Source organism: Amborella trichopoda, chromosome 1, assembly GCF_054954075.1.
Source record: "Amborella trichopoda isolate Santa Cruz 75 chromosome 1, AtrichopodaSantaCruz75HAP2 v2.0, whole genome shotgun sequence".
Taxonomy (NCBI): Eukaryota; Viridiplantae; Streptophyta; class Magnoliopsida; order Amborellales; family Amborellaceae; genus Amborella; species Amborella trichopoda.
This window is the reverse complement of record NC_142336.1, coordinates 47,416,058-47,436,076: the sequence shown is the minus strand read 5'-3', so window position 1 is coordinate 47,436,076 and position 20,019 is coordinate 47,416,058. Positions and strand designations below refer to the sequence as shown.

Genomic DNA, 20,019 nt, shown 5'->3' with positions numbered 1-20,019 from the left:
CAAAACTTTGCAGAATCAGAGGATTTCACAAAGCCCACTGCCCACCCGAAGCCCCAACAGAATCAACGCCCTCAAAACACACCGATCCCGAACCTCAAACTTCCCAAGCACCCACCATAGAAGGGCTAGGAAGTTTGGTCTCTTGTAAAATTAGGACATCTGGTTTATACTTCTTAACCAAAAATAAAACATCATTCTTCCTACTAACATCCCCTAAACCTCTGACATTCCAGTTTAAAATAAACATCAGTAAATATTGGAAGAAGAACCTGGACCTTCAGCGTGAGGCCCATATAAAGACGCGTCAAACATGGCAGCATTTCCATCATCGTCAGAAGACTCATCGGAGCTCCCTACAATCGGAGCATCCACATTCGAACTCAGCTCCTTAATCACCACATTAGCGCCACTGGACCTCAGTCTACTTGAAAATCTAGAGGGAGCAGCTGACTTATTTTCCTTAGTTTTGAGCATGTCTTCTTCCCCTTGCTCCGAGGAACAGTGCCAGGGGACTTGTCGTAATCTTCAGTCTGGAACTTTTCCATAGCCTTTGGCTGCGTCGCATTAACTGTCACAGATACAAGCACCTGCGTCTCAATATCAGCCTCCGTTTCATCCACTACATTATTTTTAACAAGTTTCCCGTCGACTGAAATTCCTGGGCTTCACGCTTTCTTCTTTTCCTTGATAGCCTGAAGGATCACAGCACTAGGGACCTCATAATCTAATCCCATATCTTCAAGAATTCCTCGATAAAGAGCGTCCTCCTCTCCATCATCGTCAATAACTCCACTCTTTGCTTCTGGAAGAGTACCAATGGCAATGACGGACTCAGCTAGGCACCATAGTGAACTTTGGATCAAAAGATTCTGCCGCTTCATACTTGTTAGCCTCCCCATCCATAACAGATTGAAGCGTCTTCATAATAAGCTCCCATGTTTCCTCATCAGACTCAAGTAACAGAATTATCGTCAATTCATCTATCGGCAGGGGATCAAAACACGGCCTCTCCTCTGGGTTAGTCCTCTTCTTCGCACTTTTGCGGCAAGGGAGAAACTTCAAATGATCAGCCATGAGTAGCGCACCCCGCAAGATACCAGCTCACTGTTTGGAAGCAGCAGCGAGCAAATTTTCTGACACTGGCCACGGGGAAAAACGCTTCCTTTGGCCTTGCACTTCCACCATCCTGATGAGGCGTTTTTCAAATATTATATTCCCTAAATCTTTCCTGAAATTTTCTGCCACGGTGTCATGTCATGCCACCTCAACCGACGCAATGTGTACCACAAATGGAGTCAGTGTACACCTCACAATGTTACCACACTTCAAAGCATTGACCGACACCGAAGAAGAAGGCATTTTATAGGAATATGGGAAACGCACGACTGGAATCCACCTTTTTTGGACTTTTAATTCACTCGTAACCGAATGTCATTTTATTACTTGGCTTTGGCGTTCAAGAATCTTCTCGACCCAATTCAAAATTTTCCAATTGAATTTCGCCGACCCAACAAAACCTCCACCCCTTGTTCCAAATTTCCGGTGAAATTTCATCTAAACCTGTTTCGCAGCCCCTTACGTACTTTAGCCCATTCCTCCTCAGAACTCTGTAACTCACATGGCTTAGCCATCTGGTCACTTTTGTGAAAATTATCTGTCGTCGTACAGTTGCTCTCCAAACACACATTTATCAAGAACAAATCATGGCCCACTTGTAGTCTTATATGTCTCGGGCAAGGGACTCCCAAGAAACGACTGATTTGAACTCTAACAAAAGAACATTGGGCCCACCTAAAAACTTAAGGTCAACAGCACGGTATTCTCCAAAAGAGTTGACAATCTCTTTAAAGACAGACTCACTCCAAATATGAACAGGAACACCCCACAAGCAAACCCATGTCAACCCCTCTTCACAAAAGACAAGTGCATCGAAGGGCTCCATTCTAAAAGAGTCATCAACGAACCTCAAACTCTGTAAAAACTTTCCTTACATGCCCAAGCCACATCTTGGACGGAGTGTAAAACAAAGGCAGCCCTACCTTTGCCCAAAGATAACACTTCAGGCAGATACGACAGACCCCATCTTCATTTCGCCCAATCATTCAAACCAAAAGTATCATCTAGTAGGGGACAAAAAGAACCTACCAAAATTTGCCTTACCTTCCTATCAAGTTCATTCAACCCTCCAAGCAACACCTTCGAAACATCAGAAAAGGGCCCATCAATTCTAAATGGAAGATCTCTCCCTGTCTTCCTCATCTCATCCCTATTCCATTGACTACTCAAAATCTTGATTATGCTCTTTCTCTCTCAGTAAATTATTTTTTTAACATTTTTATTAGGTGTGTCTTAATGAGAAGATAGAATGCCTAAAATTTGAAGTGATTTAGATTTGTAGAAAGAAGATGAAAATTAAAATACGAAATGAGGCCGTTAGCTAATACTGTAGTTGTTGGCATGGAGGCTATTCCTCCCACACACACACACACACATATATATATAGAGCAATGATCTAATGCAACGGTTGTATCATAGTATAATGCAACGACACTTCTACAAAACCATGTTTGGGGTATTTATATTACCCCAAATTTTGCACACACTCTCTTCATCTCAATAATCAATCCTCAAAAAAAAAAAATCAATTTGAATCCTAGATATGGTCAAAATGAGTCCCCTCCAAAACACGAATCTAGACCATTCATTTTGTGAATTTCAAGATCTTAGCCTTTATAAACTCAAAATCAAACTTTTATTTTTTAACATTGTTCATCTAATGATAATAAGTCATCCAAAAAAAATGTATATGAAAAAATCCTTCTAAAGCCTAGATCTAAGCATCTCACCAAAATGAACGGTCTATGTTAATTGGGCTAAAAAAAATATTTTCTAGATTGTGCTTTCAAATTTTCCTTTTTTGTTGTTCATTAGAATAAAAAGAGTGTGTATTTCAAATTTTGGATCAAACAAACGGTCATAAAATGATTTTTTAAGGTTGTTATAATATATTACTGTACAGTGGTTGCATGAAATCATTGCTCTTATATATATATATATATATATTATTTTCATCATTGCAATGGATATAATAGACCCGTTGCGGTTTAACGAGAAAAATCGACTATCGACTAATAGGTCCATAGCCCCACCGTCTAAGAAAATCAGACGGTGGTAATCTTAATGGTAAAAATACCGGTCATTTTTGCTTGTATAGAATGAATTTCAAGGTGCACTTTAATTTAATAGTTTAGGGCCTTACCCTTATATAAACTTTTTTTATAAGAGAATGACCATGCCTCTAACTACCGGTCATACTAAATTCTTACTCCCCCGTGTCACTGTTCTAAAACCCGTAATTGGGTCTCGGATTGCTCCCAGATTGATTGCGTTGGAGTGGGCCAATGGTAGAAATTTGGTAAAATAATTATACAAAATTAAAATCAAGGGGAGCTCTGGATTAATTATATTTTGAAATACTGATGCAAAAATAGTTATAAAATATATAACTATTTTTGCTTATATAAATTTCATAGGATCCAGGGAGCTCTGCAAAATTATAAAATTTTGGCAAAAATATTGAAAGAAGGTTCACCGTAAATTGGTATAAAAATTTGTATACAGCATCAATCTTATATTATAGCAATAAGGCATATCTTAAAAATCAATCATAAAAGTTTTTTTTAATGTTAGAAAACCATGATCACTCTCCGAGGTTCTTGCAGTTATATGTCTTCCAATTAATTATATTTTATAATCAACTGAGATAAAAATCTTTTTATCATGTACCTTATAAAAAAGTATGCTAAAAAAATGTAAGATGCCCTTGTTCAAAGTTTCTAATCCTGAATGAGTAAGGGCATTTTTTACAATCGACGCACTTAAGTCAATTGAGTGAAATGACTTAAATACCCCAATTTCTTACCATTTCCAAAAGCAGAATTTATTTTTTTATTGAAAATTGTTCAAAGTTTAAGAACCAAAACAAATTGGAGCATTTTGATAACTTTCCCCAACTTAAGTCACCCAAGCAAAAACATAAAAAATGCTTTCAAGTTCAAAATGTTAAAACAAATTTTTTTAATGAAAAATCATGTTTTAGGTTTTAAGCCCATAGCATGCAAAGGTATTCAGGTTTCGATCGGGTAGCTTAAGTGGCTAAATTATTAAAATACCATCACTTGTTCACGATTCCATAAGTAAAATAGATACAGTCTTGGAATTTTAACAAAAGAACTGAAGAGGTACCTAAGTGGCTAAATTATTAAAATACCCATTATTGTATTATATCTATATACTATATTATTAAGTGTCATCAAAATAATAAGGGATCTTAATTCTATAGAAATTATAGGAGACATTTCCATCTTTAAGGGAAGAGAGAGAGTGAAAGAGAGCAATCTCCTAAAATTAGTATGCGGTCAAGGAGAGAGAGTACGCACAAGGGAAGAGAGAGAGAAAAAAGAACCAGAGATTAATTGGTTAATATTTGATGATTTGCAATGCTACGTTCTAGGCTCAATTCCTATCAAGCGTAGAGGCCCTCTCCCCATCGACTCACCAAGAGAGAGATAGTTCCTATCAAGCATAGAGGCCCTCTCCCCATTAACTCACCAAGGGAGAGATATAGTGAAAGAGAGAGATCAATATTGTGAAGAGATTTGTTGTATGAATTTTTATATTTCATTCTTATGTGCATCACATGTAATCCGTAATTTTATTTAGGAATTTGATGCATCTTAAAAGTTCTTATGAGAATTTTACATTTTGAATTAATGAATTTTAATTTCAAAATATTTTAATTTTTTTTTTGAAATTTTCATATCACCATTTCAAAATTAAAAAGATATTTTTATGAATTATTATGCATACATAATTATTCATAACCAATTTTTACTACTATTATAAACTTCATAATATTAGAAAATATTGTTTGCGTCTTTACCACCAACTAAAAATTCAACTTTGTGTCTTTTAGAAAATTTTTAATAAATCTATATTTTATAGTGTGATGTTTAAAATTTACTAAGATTCTTTATTAATTTTTATATTTTTAGTGGGGACTCTTATTTTCTACGTATTTGCATCTTCTTACGTGCAAAATTAGAAACTCAATTGGAATTATATTAAACCCATTTATGCGTTTAATATACAAAATAATATTTTGAGATTCGTTGTTATACATCCCCACCTATATATAGTTTGCTGCATCTCTCATCCCCTAGCCGTCCAATCTGATTGGATGGCTGAGATGTCCCTAATTGCAATGTTGTGCTTAAATATTGTTTTGTTTTTAATTTTTTGTAAATGATATTAACACTAAATTTGGGGCATCCAATCCTCTCTTAAGATAGCACCAACGAAAAAATTAAAGAAAACTATTTCTGATAAAATAAAATGACCAAAATAACTTAAAAGTTTTGAAGGTATTTTGGTTATTTTATTTTTAAAAAATATATTATATTTTTTTTTTCTAGGTGCTCCCTATTGAGAACAGACCTAAAATTTCATATTTGATTTGTATAGAAAAAAAACTAAAATTAAAATATTCTGAGACATCAAATCTCGATCTAACTGTGAGCCTCGTGACATTATGGTTGAAGCTATCCCAACTGTATATTCAAATCATACGGCTAGAAGACGATATATTCGAAACATGATTTTAAGATAATATTTGTCTCTTACTGATTGAAATTAGTGTACATAAGATTGGAACAAGCAAATCTATCCTCCGGATACATAACAACCGGAGGACTTAATTATCTCATAGGGATACGTAAAAACAAAAGGTGTAAATTATGACACTTGTTCAATGCACTAGAACAATAAGATCCCCATATCCACCATAGTTGCATGTGTTAGAAAGTGAAGGTAAACAGAAAACGGGCATCCAAAATCATATTGAAAAGAGATGAAGTTTGAACGGTATTTATAGTGAGAGTTGTGGGCTAGTGACATTGTTAGAGTAACTATTATTAGATTTCAACTATCGTCAAAGTGAGACTACCTTTTTATTACTTTTTTTAGGTACGATACAGTCACACAACTATATTTTGAAATATTATTATATTAAAATAACACCTAATATTTCTTCAAGCTAAAATTACAAGCTTTCTTTTATAATTGAGGCCACCAAAAAGGTCTGCTAGGCCTATGAACCTAGTTTACGTTAACAACGAAGTATTATAACCACCACTTGAGCAGTGATGTAAACTTGCCAAACTGGCTCAGAAAATAAAGGGTACCGATCCTGGATTACAAGCCCTATGTTTTTTTCAGGATCCCACTAATTACTAGATATTTTTTATTTTTTTAAAAAAAAAAATTTTATGCAAGAAAATCCTATAAAACCCGGTTTGACCCACTGGTTTGGATGTTAAATCATTACTTGAACCTTTCTATTAAGCTGCATTTTTCTTGAGGCGGAATGATGCACACACTGATGAAGCCCTCATGAAAATCGATTTTAAGGAGGATTCAAAAAGAATTTAAAACTCTGCAAATTCATCTCCACCTTAGCAAAATGGATTTAAGCCTCTATAATCTAATTTAATTAAAATGGATTTTTTTTTTTTTCTAAACCTTTGCAATTTCATCTCCGCCATAGGAAAATGGATTAAAGCTTCTGTGTCTAAGTTTCATTAGAATGGAAGGTCCACGTTACAAGTAGGCAAAACCATCTTGATTTTTTATTTTATATATATATTTTTTATATTTTAATAGATTTTTATTTTAAATATACATTTTTTATATTTTAGTAGATTTTTTTTTTATTTTTTCAACATTTTTTTTACCGTCGAAAACATACCCCGATTAAAGGAGTTGAATGGACAGGTTTACCGATTAAGCCGCCTTTGGCCGATGTTTTGTTAATTGTTCGAGTTCGATTTTGCAAACACTGCCGCCAACTCATAAAAAATTACCAAAAAGACGGTTGACCGCACCGCACTGGATTCTGAAACACATACATAAAATCTTTTAGTTTTGTGGAGGAGAATGTAGAGCGCGTGGAAAGCAGGTGAGGCTCTTAATATTACTCCTCACCCCTTACTTCATTATCACATCGGGTGTGCGAGATTTGAACGAGTCATGATTTTTGATTGAGAAGAGCAGATGATTAATGGCTTCTCTTCTTTCTTTATGAATGTAATATATGGGCCGACACACCTCTTTGCCCACTTTAATGCCCTCAACGCTTACAAAGTAAATATTAGATTGGTTGAGTGTCTCATTCTCACCTTCCACTTTTCTCCCACCATCTTATTTATCATTCTCGATGCCTCTTTGGTTGACACATTCTTTGGTTGACACATTAAACAATCCAACTAAAGTGCACCTTCAATATTTCTCATAATATATAATTTTGATGAAAAATGTTCTTAAGATTATCTCAAAATCTATTTTTATATTTAATTATAAAATTTTAAATTTAAAAAATAATTAAAATCAAGTAGATCTATAAACATATGAAAATCTTAAAAATTGAAGGTGTAGATAATATGTTGTAAGATGTACTATTTATAAAACTCAAAATCTTTTTATTTTTCATAGTCATACATCTCGATGTCGAGATGATCAATCATAAGATTTTTCAACATTAAATTAACCTTTCCCCGATGGATTTTTTATTTTAAGGTTGCAAACTTTATATAACTTTTTTCCTTTGATTTTCATATTATTTCATATTGGAACACTTCATATGGCTTGGCAATAATTTTTTGAGTCATGGGTACAGGACCCTTAACAAGACCTATTGCTCTGCAATATGAGATCCTCATTTTGGTCTACCAATTCTAGAATGAAAAAGTTTATATAGAGATCTAAACAATCAAATTAGAGCCTACCTCAAAATTTCACTAGAAGAGGTTTTATTGCCCAAACATCTTCAAATTGACCATATTGACATCAAGATGCATTGACGTGAGAAAGAAATACATTTCAAGCTTTGAAAATAATGTATTTTGTAATACAAAAACAGATTTCAAACTTTGAAAATAGTGTATTTTGTAATACATTTTTGGACAGTCAATTTTCAAGATTTTCAAAGTTTCATAAATCGGTCTGTACTATTCTTAAGTTTTGAACTTTATAAATAATGATAAAAATATATTTTAAAGCTATCAAAAAAATTTCCAATACTGAAACCACATTTCTCAACACTATTTGCAAATAGGTTGTAATTTGATTATTTAAAGCCTAGGCTCTATACAAACCGCACCCCTTACTTGAAAGAGTGCTTATGGCCCGATGATATCGCTTATTTCGGTCTTATCCGTGGTGGCGTACAATTGGATTGCACACCAATGAAGATCTTTATACTGGAGTCTCTTCTCAAAAATCCCCATACATCTCTTATTGGTATGGACAACTATCAAGCATAAGTTGAAATTATGCCTTGAGGAAAATGGAACACCCAACAAGATGTAACAAGGTATATTTATAGACCTATCAACTACGAGATCACCGTTTTAGTTCTTTGTGACAGGGATCGTACCATTCTTTTTTTTCTTTTTTCTTTTTTTTTCCATGTCCACCATTCTCCCAAACTCTTTAAAAAATAGGGTCCTGTAATCCCACTGATCCACCCAAAAAAAACTCAATCCCAACCTATTTCCAAAACAAGTAGGTACATGTAATCTCCACTGATCTACCAAAAGAAAAAAGAAAAGAAAAATCTCAATCCTAGCCTTAATGTTCACCTTGGGTTGTCTCATAAACTTCTTAATCAAGGATCTCTCTTTACTTTGCCATTAAATAAATCAAATAACCAACCATACTGATAAGGATGACAGGTTCAAGGCAACCACCATTTCCCACCTACCCAAAGCAAAAAAAAGAAAAAAAGAAAAGGGGCAAAAACCAGAATTTCTTTAATGTATTCTCAGTGCCTGAAGGAAGAAGGCTAGTAAAAAAGCCCGAATTCTATACATGTCACTTGTGAGAGAAAACAAGACCTTCATGCACTCAAATTGTACAACACATACATTATAACACTGAAACAACTATTTTGCCCTTCATCCTATGGGGCAAACTTTGTACACACATTTTTACTAGTATATAGACTTCAGACATGTACTCTCTCCCATTCTTATTAAATATTTATTTTTTCCGCTATATGGGCATCATCCCCTTCTCTTCACAGGCATCGCATGCCTAAAATGTACTGTAAAATTGAGTGATTTTACTTGGGTTATCTTCATATCTCTGAGTATATGGGTCTCCATCCAAGTAGTATAGATGATTCATTTATTACTTAAAAACTCATCTTCAGGAGTCCCCCCACTTTCATGTCTTTTTATTTTGATTGGAGATGGCCGGTCTCAACCTCTTCTAGAGGTTGCTCTCTGCAAATATATCCAAAAGAGCCAATGCCTGCAAAAGATGTATTAAAAATGTATCAGAAAGAGATTTAAAAGATCATAAGACCCAGTATAAGTCAATGGTAAATGATTTATTGAATTGATCTCAGCTCAACTAGAGGGGAAAACAGAAATTTGAGTTCTCCCGATAATTAAGGGAGTGTAAAACTCAAATGCTGAAATGGACCTTATGCAACAGAAACATCTCTCTTTTTCTTAATGGAGAAGAGGTGGTTACCTCAGGAATATTGAGTTGCAATCGGAACTTGGGACCATCATAATGGTGAAGGATAGGCCTGAATGAATCCTCCTCCAATGGTTTGCAGCTCATCCTCGTCACAACTCGCACCTGATAACATAATCAGCACACAAATTTCAGTTTAAAAAGGAACACACAAGGGGACCTCTTGAAAGGACCCCATCTAGTTATCATATATAACATAAGCAACCAAGTCTAGACGAAATAAATCTAAATATTGACATTTACAAAATCGTAGGGAGATTATTAGCTCAAGAGAATGAGAGAAGGAAACAGTTACATTAAAAACTTGACTGATGCTTACCTGTGCAGGAAAACGTGACTCTCCTGGACATTTCTTATCCTCCCAAGCAGTGGGATCGATATTGGTTCCTCCAAAGCTTGCAGCCTGAAAATGCAAAGAAGTGATTTGAGCCCATGTTGATATCCAGCCACCAATGGTGGATGAAACATAAAGGGAATTATACAACCATTTTAGAGCTACTATTCTAACAAAATGGGCTCTTGGGTTTCAAAGGGATTAGGCTCGTAGTCCATCCGGAACCTTAGAATTTAGTATTAGATGTAACACATCATTGTCGTAAGAAGCAGTTTTGATGAGGTTAGATTACAGTGGTTATGATCGAATTCTTTAATTTCAAAAATACCCTAAAGAAAGTAACATAAACCAGTTCCCTAGTTCGTTTTGTTCTGACGTACAAGAACCCTACAAATCCTTCAGAATATTTAAGGGTAAAGTGAAATGGGTTTTCTTCAATATTTGCTTTTGCAGTGTTTCACTCACTGATTTGAGGATTTCCACATCTTTCCATGCAATGAAATACTGAAAAGAGTATTTATTTCCTATAATAACTTCTATTAATCAATAGACAACCGATCTATTCACCAGTAAAACTAGAAAATGACCATAAAACGTAGAATTAGAAGCAAACCTCAAAGATGCCATGGAGCTGGTGAGTGGAATAGTTGTACAGAAAGAGAGGCAGCCCTGGGGTTATTGCTCGGACAGAGTCTCTGTATCGCTGTGGAAGACCTGAAATTAAACCAAAGACTTTTTAATCATCTGATCACAAAAAGAACAAAGAGGGGGGTAGCAACCACCGCAAACTCTTAAAGCAGCACAAAAATCCGAGCTTTTTGACAATTAAGTTTCTGTTCATTTCAGAATAACCGCAAAAAACCTCATTAGCTTTCAAAATAGTAGGTTTTCAGTTAATTCTCATGAATTGGGGAATATTGTCAGATCCTTCTTGACGAAAAGCTCATCGCCATTTACGTAAAATTTACATAAAGAAGGAGAAGCATATGTATACAAGTAAATCCTATCTCCCACAAAGAACTGAACAATATTTCAATATAAATAAAAATTGAAGCACAAACAGGTGTAAATGAAACCCAAATATAAAAAAAGATGGGTAAAATGCAGAAACAGATAGATTATAAGAAAAATATACTTACCGAAAAGCTGTCTTCGAAGATCATCTTGCATGGTGTCGTTGTTGCAGACAAAGATATAACCCCCAAGTTTTTCATTTCGGGGAAGAGACTCTGATGGAGGGAGAGTCTTGAATCTCTTATCCGTTGCATTTCCATTGCTCGGTCCTTTGTTATTGTTATTGTCTCTGTCTTTGTTGTTCTTTCCACTGTTGTTGTTGTTATAATTCTTGACCTTTGTATTTTCTGAGGGCTTATTCAGATTCATCGAAGAACCATTCTTTCCACCATATCCCCCACCTCCAAGCTTCCATCCATCATTGTAGCTGTTAAAATCCGCATTTTTCTGCTTTGGTTTTCCTCTGGTTTCCTGGTTCCTCCTAGGTTCTGGCTTATTTGATGCTTTGATGTTCTCGTTGATTGAAAGGCCCGAAAAATTTGAGAGATATGAAGAACCAAATCCCCATTTACTTGGAAATTCATCATTTACAGTTGATTGGAGCCTAATCTGGTCGCTGAATTGCCAGAAAGACTGCTGATTCTCCATTTTTTAAAAGAAGTAATTGGATATCAACTCAACCAGAACTCCAGGGCCTTGAAAAGTACTGATTTATAGATACCTCTGAAGAGACCGCTCAAAACAAGCCGTGATCCTAATCACGCACAACTTGATTGAGCTTCTTTCGAAGAATACACTGAAATTCCTAAAAACCCTTCAAGTTCGATCAGATTCGTCCGAAGACTTTCAATTTTAGGTTTAGGGTTTCAAAACCCAAAATTTCTGAAAATACACACTGTAAACCGCAAAACTTTTCAGATTTCTCCCACAAAATTTACTTTTTCCACTTCAAAAAGCTATCAATCCACTAACAACTCAATATCAAACGCTTAATAAGACCTTCAAACCTTCAAAATTCTTGTCAAAACAGAGCTTTGAAGAGCTAGAACCCCAAAAAAATACAAAAAAATAACCAAAACTAAATCAAGCTCGATCCTTCGCGCCTTCGACAACACAACGATCTCTCAATCAAAAACCGAAAACCAACTGAGACCCTGAGTCGATCAAAACCCAAACATATCAAACAAAATTACGCAAAAATCAAACTGATAGAAGGCTCACCAATTCAACAAATAACCCTAAACTCTTCAGACCCAATTCTACGAAAACCGAGACAGAGGCAAAGGTATAAATAAAGGGCAGTAAGAGAGAGGTTCGTCGAAGTTGCAGAGAAAGGAAAGCGTGTGAACTTGTCAAAAGACTATTGCTCCACTGTCCAAGCTCAACGCGCATTTACTTTTACTTTGAAATTAATATTTAATAAAACGTTTTTTTTTTGTACTGTGAAAATGACATCATAGTGACGGGGGAGAGATAAGAGACGGAGAAGACGTGCTTAAATTCGAATGTCGGATAATAATCATAATATTATTACCTCCTCTCCTGAGGGGCTTTGGATACCCCTTAATCCCAGTGTTTTTTACTCTAAACCCTAAGTTTTTCATTTGTCACTAATTTTAATCATGGAGTTTTTTTGGATGAGCATGCATAATCATTGCGACGAGAGAAACTTAGGTCTTATGTTTGGAAATACTTACGATACGTCTACACCTTTTTATATTTTACTTGATATTATAATAAGAAAAAGTTTATATAAGGTTGTATCTTTAAATTTTATATTTTACTTGCAATTATAATAAGAAAAAATTTATATAAGATTGCGTCTTTAAAATGTATAATTACATATGCACCTCAAAACTTCATCGGAAAATGTTGAAAAAACCTCTAATTGATCATCTCGACATCGAGATGTATGAACATGAAAAGAAAATAATTTAGTCCCAAAAATAGTGCACTTTGCAATACATTATCTAGACCTTCCATTTTTAATATTTTCATATATTTATAGATCTACTTGATTTTAACCATTCTTGGAGTTTAAAATTTTATAATTACATATGAAAATAGATTTTGAGATAATCCTAAAAATATTTTTCACTGAAATTACATGTTATGATAAATTTTGAAAGTGCGCCTTAATTGGATTGTTTAAGATTGCAAGCTTATAGAAACTATACCCATTATAATATTATGTTTAAATCTTATTTTATTTTTAATTTTTTTAAAATGATATTGATATCACATTTAGGGAGTCTGGTCCTCTCTTAACCTTGCAACTACAAAAAATAATTTTAAAAAAATAATTTTAATAAAATAAAATGATTCAAATACCTCTTAAAGTTCCTCTTATATTCCCAATTGGAAGTTGGATAGAGAACTTCAGTTTGGCAGTAGTATCTCATTTGAGATGGTAAGAGTTATTATTGGAGATATATTTCATGCATCACGAGGATAAAGTTATACAGCTGCGTCCCAAATGGACAGAATGTCCATCTTAAGGATGGATATTAGGAAGGAAAAAATTTATATAAGGTTGCCACCTTATAGATTGTCACATTATAGCATAGAAGTAACGTGCATTTCAAAAATCCATTAGAAAAGAGTGTTTCAAAGTTCGAAAACCTTGCAATAGATTTGCTTGACTTAGATATGTATGATATAAAAAACAAAAAAAAACTAAGTCATGAAAATCTTGTAATAAGTCATATGGATGGACTATTTTCAAGATTTTAGAATGTTAATAGATCTTCTCAATTTATGCCATTTTAAGAATTTTAAATTTCATAATAAGAGTTGAACATAGATTTTCAAGCCGTGGTAAGGTTTCCGATACCATTACTACATCTTTCGGCAAGTTTTCAAGGTGTGATGGACCTATTAGAAAATAGTGGCTCCAACAAAACTTAAAATGAATGGTGTTAAGATTAGCTAAAAAATATTATTTTTTATTTCTATCTTCTTCATATTCATGCTCGCCATGTTCTCAAACCCTAAAATTTTGGGTCTAAAATCCATCACTACACCAGATTTTGAAGGGATGACTTGTATAAATAATGAGTCAGCAGACTCATTCAAAACCTTTTCAATTGTTATTTTTGTTTTTCATGATCTATCTATATTACTTAATAATTTTCATGTTGTAAAAATATTGTTTTGAAGATCTGCTTAATTCTTTGTTTTTCTTTGAGGTCATCCATTTAAGAGGAGAGAGAACTGGGTCTTCATTTGAGTCAGAGTTGAGAGAAGGAAGTCTTGTGAGTTACAGCGTATAATGAGATCTTCAAGTTATAAGCGAAAGAGTGCAAGATATCCTTAGTTTTTGATAGAAAACAAAAAAACACAAAAAAAGAAAAAAAAATGGCATATATAATTAGTTTCCAAATACTCCTTTAATTAATTTAACCGGAACCCAAACTGATTACATGTCCTTAAGCAGGAATGATTATTCATGTAATATGCGAATAATTCAAGAGTTATGTTAAGGCGCTCACACTATGGAACAATTTATCATTGTATTCAACAAATTTGGAGACTTATATATCATTGTTTTTTATTTCGAGTTTTTTAATAGGAGTATTTTGGTCATTAGGAGAGGGATGTGATATCATCTACGTGCAGTGACGTCATGCTCCTCCTAATTACCAAAAATATTTTTATTAAAAAAATACTCCATGTACAAAACAAGAGTAAAAGTGTTCAAAATTTATTTTACAAAACAAGAAGAGAAGTGTTCAAAATTTATTGAAGATAATGATAAATTACACCATGAGCATCCTAACATAACCTAAATTAAATATTAAAATATATATCAAGAGGCTATTTACTTTTAGTGAGACCATTTTACTTAGATATTTCAACAAAAGAAAATGTAAAAGAACAAAGATTTTGGATAAAATTCGAAGTTTGTAGGAGAAGAAGCTTCATAGGGACGGGGAAATACTGTGAAGGTAAATGATTCTATTTTGATTTTTTTTATTATGGGGTAAAAGAGCATCTGGAAGGTTAGAGCGAGAAAAGTCCTTTTTTTTTTTTTGGAAAGGATATTGTTTCTAGAAAGTCAGTGTCGACGAGTCTTTTTGCCTTAGCTGCCAAGTCAAGACTCTAACTGCCCCACCTAGATTTTAGCTAGATTTTTCGGCCATAAATTCAACTTTAATTTTTAATTCCAAAAAACTGGTGAACCTCATGGCCCAAGAAGAAACCAACAAATCTCCTTGGCAGAGCTAGGAATTTGGAGTGTTTTGATTTTGCTTGCAAAGGAAATTATTTGAAATATTTAAAAGTTAAAGCAGGTAAGTTACCAAAAGGAGAATTTATATGATAAGCAGAGAAGCGGAAAAGTATTTATTAGAGGAAAAGGTTTATATAAGTGTCAACTTTATATTGTACAAATAAGGTGCACTCGGGCTTAATTGGTTAGCGCTTGACGATTTGCAGCGCGATGTCCTAAGCTCAATTCTTACAAAGGGTAAAGGTCCTCTCCTCGCTGACTCACCCAAAAAAAAAACTTAATAAATAAGATGCACTTAAAATTCCTGCTAGATAAGGTTGATCCAATGCTGCAAAACGGCTCAATTCTCACTAAGGGTAAAGGCCCTCTCCTCACTAACTCATCCAAAAAAAACTTAATAAATAAGATGCACTTAAAAATTCTACTAGATAAGGTTGATCCAATGCTGAAAAACCCTCAAATTAGTATCTTGATCCAATGCTGAAAAACGGCTCAATTCTTACTAAGGGTAAGGTTGATCCAATGCTGAAAAACCCTCAAATTAGTATCTCGACCTTTGAGATTCATAGATATGAAAAAAAAGGGATTTCTAGTCCTAAAAATAGTTCATCTTCTAATATATTATCTGCACCATTTATTTTTAAAATTTTCAAGTGTTTATAAATCGGTAACCTTGAGATTCATAGATATGAAGAAAAGGGGATTTCTAGTCTTAAAAATAGTTCATCTTCTAATATATTATCTAGACCATTTATTTTCAAGATTTTCAAGTGTTTATAGATCTGCTTGATCGTCATCATTTCTGAAAGTTTAAATTTTATAATTAGGAGAAACAATAGATTTTCATAGGCTTTGAGACACTAAAACTTCATTTTCGATATAGTTTTGAGGTATACCTTACTTCAATAGTATAAGGTTGATACCTTATACAAACCTCACTCCTTGTCATATTGTGAATTCTTTGAATGCTATTTGTTTTTAGTACGAAAAGGTCACCTTATCCCATCAGTAAAATGTACATTTGAGTTATCAAGGGCTTGTTATTGGAAATATATCGGATTTGGCTCAAAAAATCGGAGTGATTTGAGCCCATGTTGATATCCAGTCAGTATGGTCATCATGGGCTTGTTATTGTAGATATATCGTAAACAAAATGAAAACAAATCGTTTTTATTTTAAAAAATCGGATATAAAGATATCACTGATATGTCAAATTTGGCTCAAAAAATCGGAGTAAAAAAATCTAATAAATTTATAATATTAGAAATTTTGAAATTCTAAAGTATAAAAATTATGTCAAAACCAACAATTATTAATTCATCTATAAAAACTTTACTAAAATAATATAATTAAATCAATTAATTTAGATGTCGTGACTCTCATCCAATATTAAATACATAATTAACTAATATATACTAAAAAAAAAGTACCATATAAATCTACCCATTAAATACTTTAAGAAACATCACACCTACTTATTACATATCAAAAACAAATGTACTATATAAATTTATTCATTAAAATACTTTAACTATGATATGGTGACAAATATACTATATAATTTATTCGTTAAATACTTAGCAAGTACCAAAAAAAATACATGATTTTTGTTTTCTCATTACAATGATTTAACTATGCTATATGACTATGGTCACTCCATAACTATGGTTAAAGTTTTATAAATTTTTTTAATTGAAAAGAGGCTTGTAGAAATTTGGGTTTCACATCTCTCTTTTTACAGTTTAGATAGAGAAGCAGGAAGAGAAAAAAATAAAGCTGCACTCATAGCCATTAGGGTTTATAGAGAGGAGAAGAAGAATGAAGAAGAAAGAGGTCTTCACAAACTTAATGGAAGAGGTCCTAACTTTTAGAGAGAGAAAAGGAAGAAGCCTAATAGAAGATGCCCTAACTGATTTTTAGAGAGAGAAAAAGAAGATGGGATGCTGATTTGGGATATAGTTTGAAGATGGTTTTTTTCTTTGATTTGGGATAGTTTGAAGAGAGTTTTTTATTTTTTTTGGGAAACAACAAGCAGAACTGAAGGATTAAGCTTGGGGAACTAATCCTATATGTACAATTGTTTGCTCCTGTAAGATTACGGTTTACACATAATTAAAAACAAAATATTGATTACTTGGTCATGCAGTCATACTCTTTGCTTCTCATTCATAAGTAAAAGACTATGTTTTGAGCTCTAATTTGTGCCATAAACAGTATTTTCATACAACCAATTATCACAAATAATCACAAAAATCTGCATGTACATGATTTATTTACACAATGATTTACTTTACAAAATGATTTGCTATAAACAGTATTTCATTTACACAATGATTTTTCATAATAACAACTGAAATTTGCATCTATTTGTTTTTTTAAAAAAAATCATACCATCAATCTGCAACTGTGGCTTTGAAGAACACAGTGGGGATAAAAGTTTCTATTTGAGGTTTTTTTTTTGAAATAATATTTTTTTTCAAAAGCACGAAATTAGCAATGGCTGCAATACACAAAACAAGAAAAAAAACAAATCCTTCGAAAAACAATTATAGGTACAAAAAAGATATGATCTTTTGCCTGATTTAAATCGTATTATGAAAAAGGCACATTTTAAACGGTTTTATGAAAACTACACGATTTTTTGCCGACCTTAGCAAAAAGCCACCGTTTAAAACTGTTTCAATAAAAATGCCGAATTTATGAAAAAATCACCGATTAAACGGCGATTTGCTAACTATGGGTGAGACATATAGTACATGTGTGGAGCACGCGAAATGTGTGACGCACACGTGTGTGTGCAAGGGCATGGGCACTCGATGGTGCACTTTGCACGCTCGCATTGGCATGAGTGGTGCTCATGTACGGGATCTTTTTGTGAGCCCGAATTGTGTGAGACATCCAACAGTCATCTAACTGTTACTGAATAGAAGCTAATAACAGCAACCGTTATGTGCGCGTGTACAGGTCGGGCTCAAAACTCGATATCTTTTTGTGACCCAACTCATGTGGAACATCCAACGGCCATCCATGCGTTGATGAATGGAGGTTAATAATAGCAGTCGTTAAGTGCATACAACTTGTAGCTATTGGTGGTGCATATAACCACCACTATAGTAAATAGACAAGCGCATGTAACTTGTAACTGTTAGTGGTATATATAACCACCACTACACTAAATGGGCATCTTGGTACTCTATATAAAGGGCACTTGTTCCATATGAAATTAATTTTTTGATCCTTTCTACAAACACTCGCAACACTTTTATTTGTGAAATTCCAATGAATATTTTTGTGAACTCAACTCTCTCTCTAGTCGGTTTTGTCTCTTTCTCTCTCTGAAACCCCATAAGATTTTGGTGTTTAGTGTATACGTTTCAAGCTCGGCTGCATAGAGCTTAGGAATGTCAAAGAAACCTTTCTATTTTTCTGTATGCTAAAGATGAATTGCCTTTTTATGCACATCAAATCCAATATTGAAAATGAGCAAATATTGTTTTGAGAGCGCTCCTACATATCCGAAAACAAGAAGGGCTCAAGCTTTTGATTTCACCCAACTATTTTTCAATATCCACTTCAAAAAAGATAACTTTGGGCGTTTCGTTAGCATAGGGCCTATGCCAAGGTAAAATCCTATCTCAAACTCTTGCCAAAAAAGTACATTTATAGTTATTGAAAAATTCTATGATGGCTTAAAAATCTATTTATGCCCTAGATCATGAAATTTTAAGCTTCAAAAATAATACAGGGTGAATCTATGGATATCTAAAATTAAACAATCTAGATAAATTGTTGTAGGATATACTATTTTTAAGATTTAAAATCTCTTTTATTATTTTTCATCTTGTTATTTTCCTTCTTAATGACCCCTGTTAATCTATTTAACGTGACAGGTGGAAGGTTCCTATTTTCAAAGCATCATCATTTAAATCCCCATTGAAAAAACAAAAAAAACAAAAAAAAACAAAAACAACCTTAGATGCATGTGGACTGATCTTATTAGTGTGGCTTAATTCAAAGAAACATAAATCCTTTGAGACTATATTACAAAATCTACGATGTTTCATCTCTTATTTTTGCAGAGTATTTGGATAAATTGTTGATATTTACTTAGGGATTGTATAGAATAAGACCATTTATCTTTGGTACAAAGAGGTCATAATTACTTATAATCATCCGATGTAAATTTTGATAGCTTGGGTGTGTCACAAAATTCAAAAAAACTTATTGAAATTTGAGTTTGATCAATGGAATAACTACAGCTTCTCAATATTCATTTCAATGGTCAGCATTAATTGTGACCCACCTTATATCAAAAATAAATAACCTCATTGTATACTTTTACTTTACTTTATTTTAGATTGTTAGCATTTAATAAGTTTTTTTTTTTATGTATATAAATATGTTTTGTAGCATCTAATAAATAATGGTATAGTGTTTGCGTCCTAGAGGACCACCTCACTGCATTATTAGATGTAATAACATACAAAAGAACATTGGCATAGTTAGGTCACCGCCTGTTAATATAAGAACCTATAAGAAAGTTCGGCCGGCATAAAAAGGTAATAAAAAGGAGCCCACAAAACTTTGTAGATAGATAAATACGTAGTGGGTCAGATATGAAGAGAGCTTTTGTGTTCTGCCCTGCTACCTAGTGTTGTCAAATTCGGCGGGAGAGATTTTAAGCCGAGATTTGAAGCGAAGTTTAGTGTTGCTGTTTCGGTCAGATTCGGGCCGTTTGGTCAGATTCGGGTTTATTTCAGGCAGACTCGGCCTCTTCGGCCTAAGTAAAGAAATATCGCTATAAAAATATTTTTTTATTTTTATAATTTTTATTTTTTTT

The 20,019-nt window shown here is 33.5% G+C and overlaps 1 protein-coding gene across 1 annotated transcript; it reads right to left on the bottom strand.

Moving 5' to 3' along the window:
• Window positions 1-8,854: 8,854 nt before the first annotated feature.
• Window positions 8,855-12,223, bottom strand: LOC18442325 (B2 protein). The gene is made up of 5 exons (XM_006852547.4): window positions 11,074-12,223; window positions 10,548-10,648; window positions 9,920-10,003; window positions 9,595-9,705; window positions 8,855-9,369 (listed from the first exon to the last, which is right to left on the bottom strand). Exons 1-5 carry the CDS (start codon window positions 11,594-11,596, stop codon window positions 9,328-9,330), a joined length of 861 nt encoding a protein of 286 aa, XP_006852609.1. The 5' UTR covers window positions 11,597-12,223; the 3' UTR covers window positions 8,855-9,327.
• Between the last annotated feature and the right edge of the window lie 7,796 nt (window positions 12,224-20,019).

Excerpts from the sequence above, each read along its gene's own strand:
- LOC18442325 (XM_006852547.4), bottom strand. The coding sequence starts at position 11,596 with ATGGAGAATCAGCAGTCTTTCTGGCAATTCAGCGACCAGATTAGGCTC. Across the intron at positions 10,649-11,073 it reads TCTTCGAAGACAGCTTTTCG|GTCTTCCACAGCGATACAGA; the intron begins GTAAGTATATTT and ends GTTTAATTTCAG. Across the intron at positions 10,004-10,547 it reads AGCTCCATGGCATCTTTGAG|GCTGCAAGCTTTGGAGGAAC; the intron begins GTTTGCTTCTAA and ends TTGCATTTTCAG.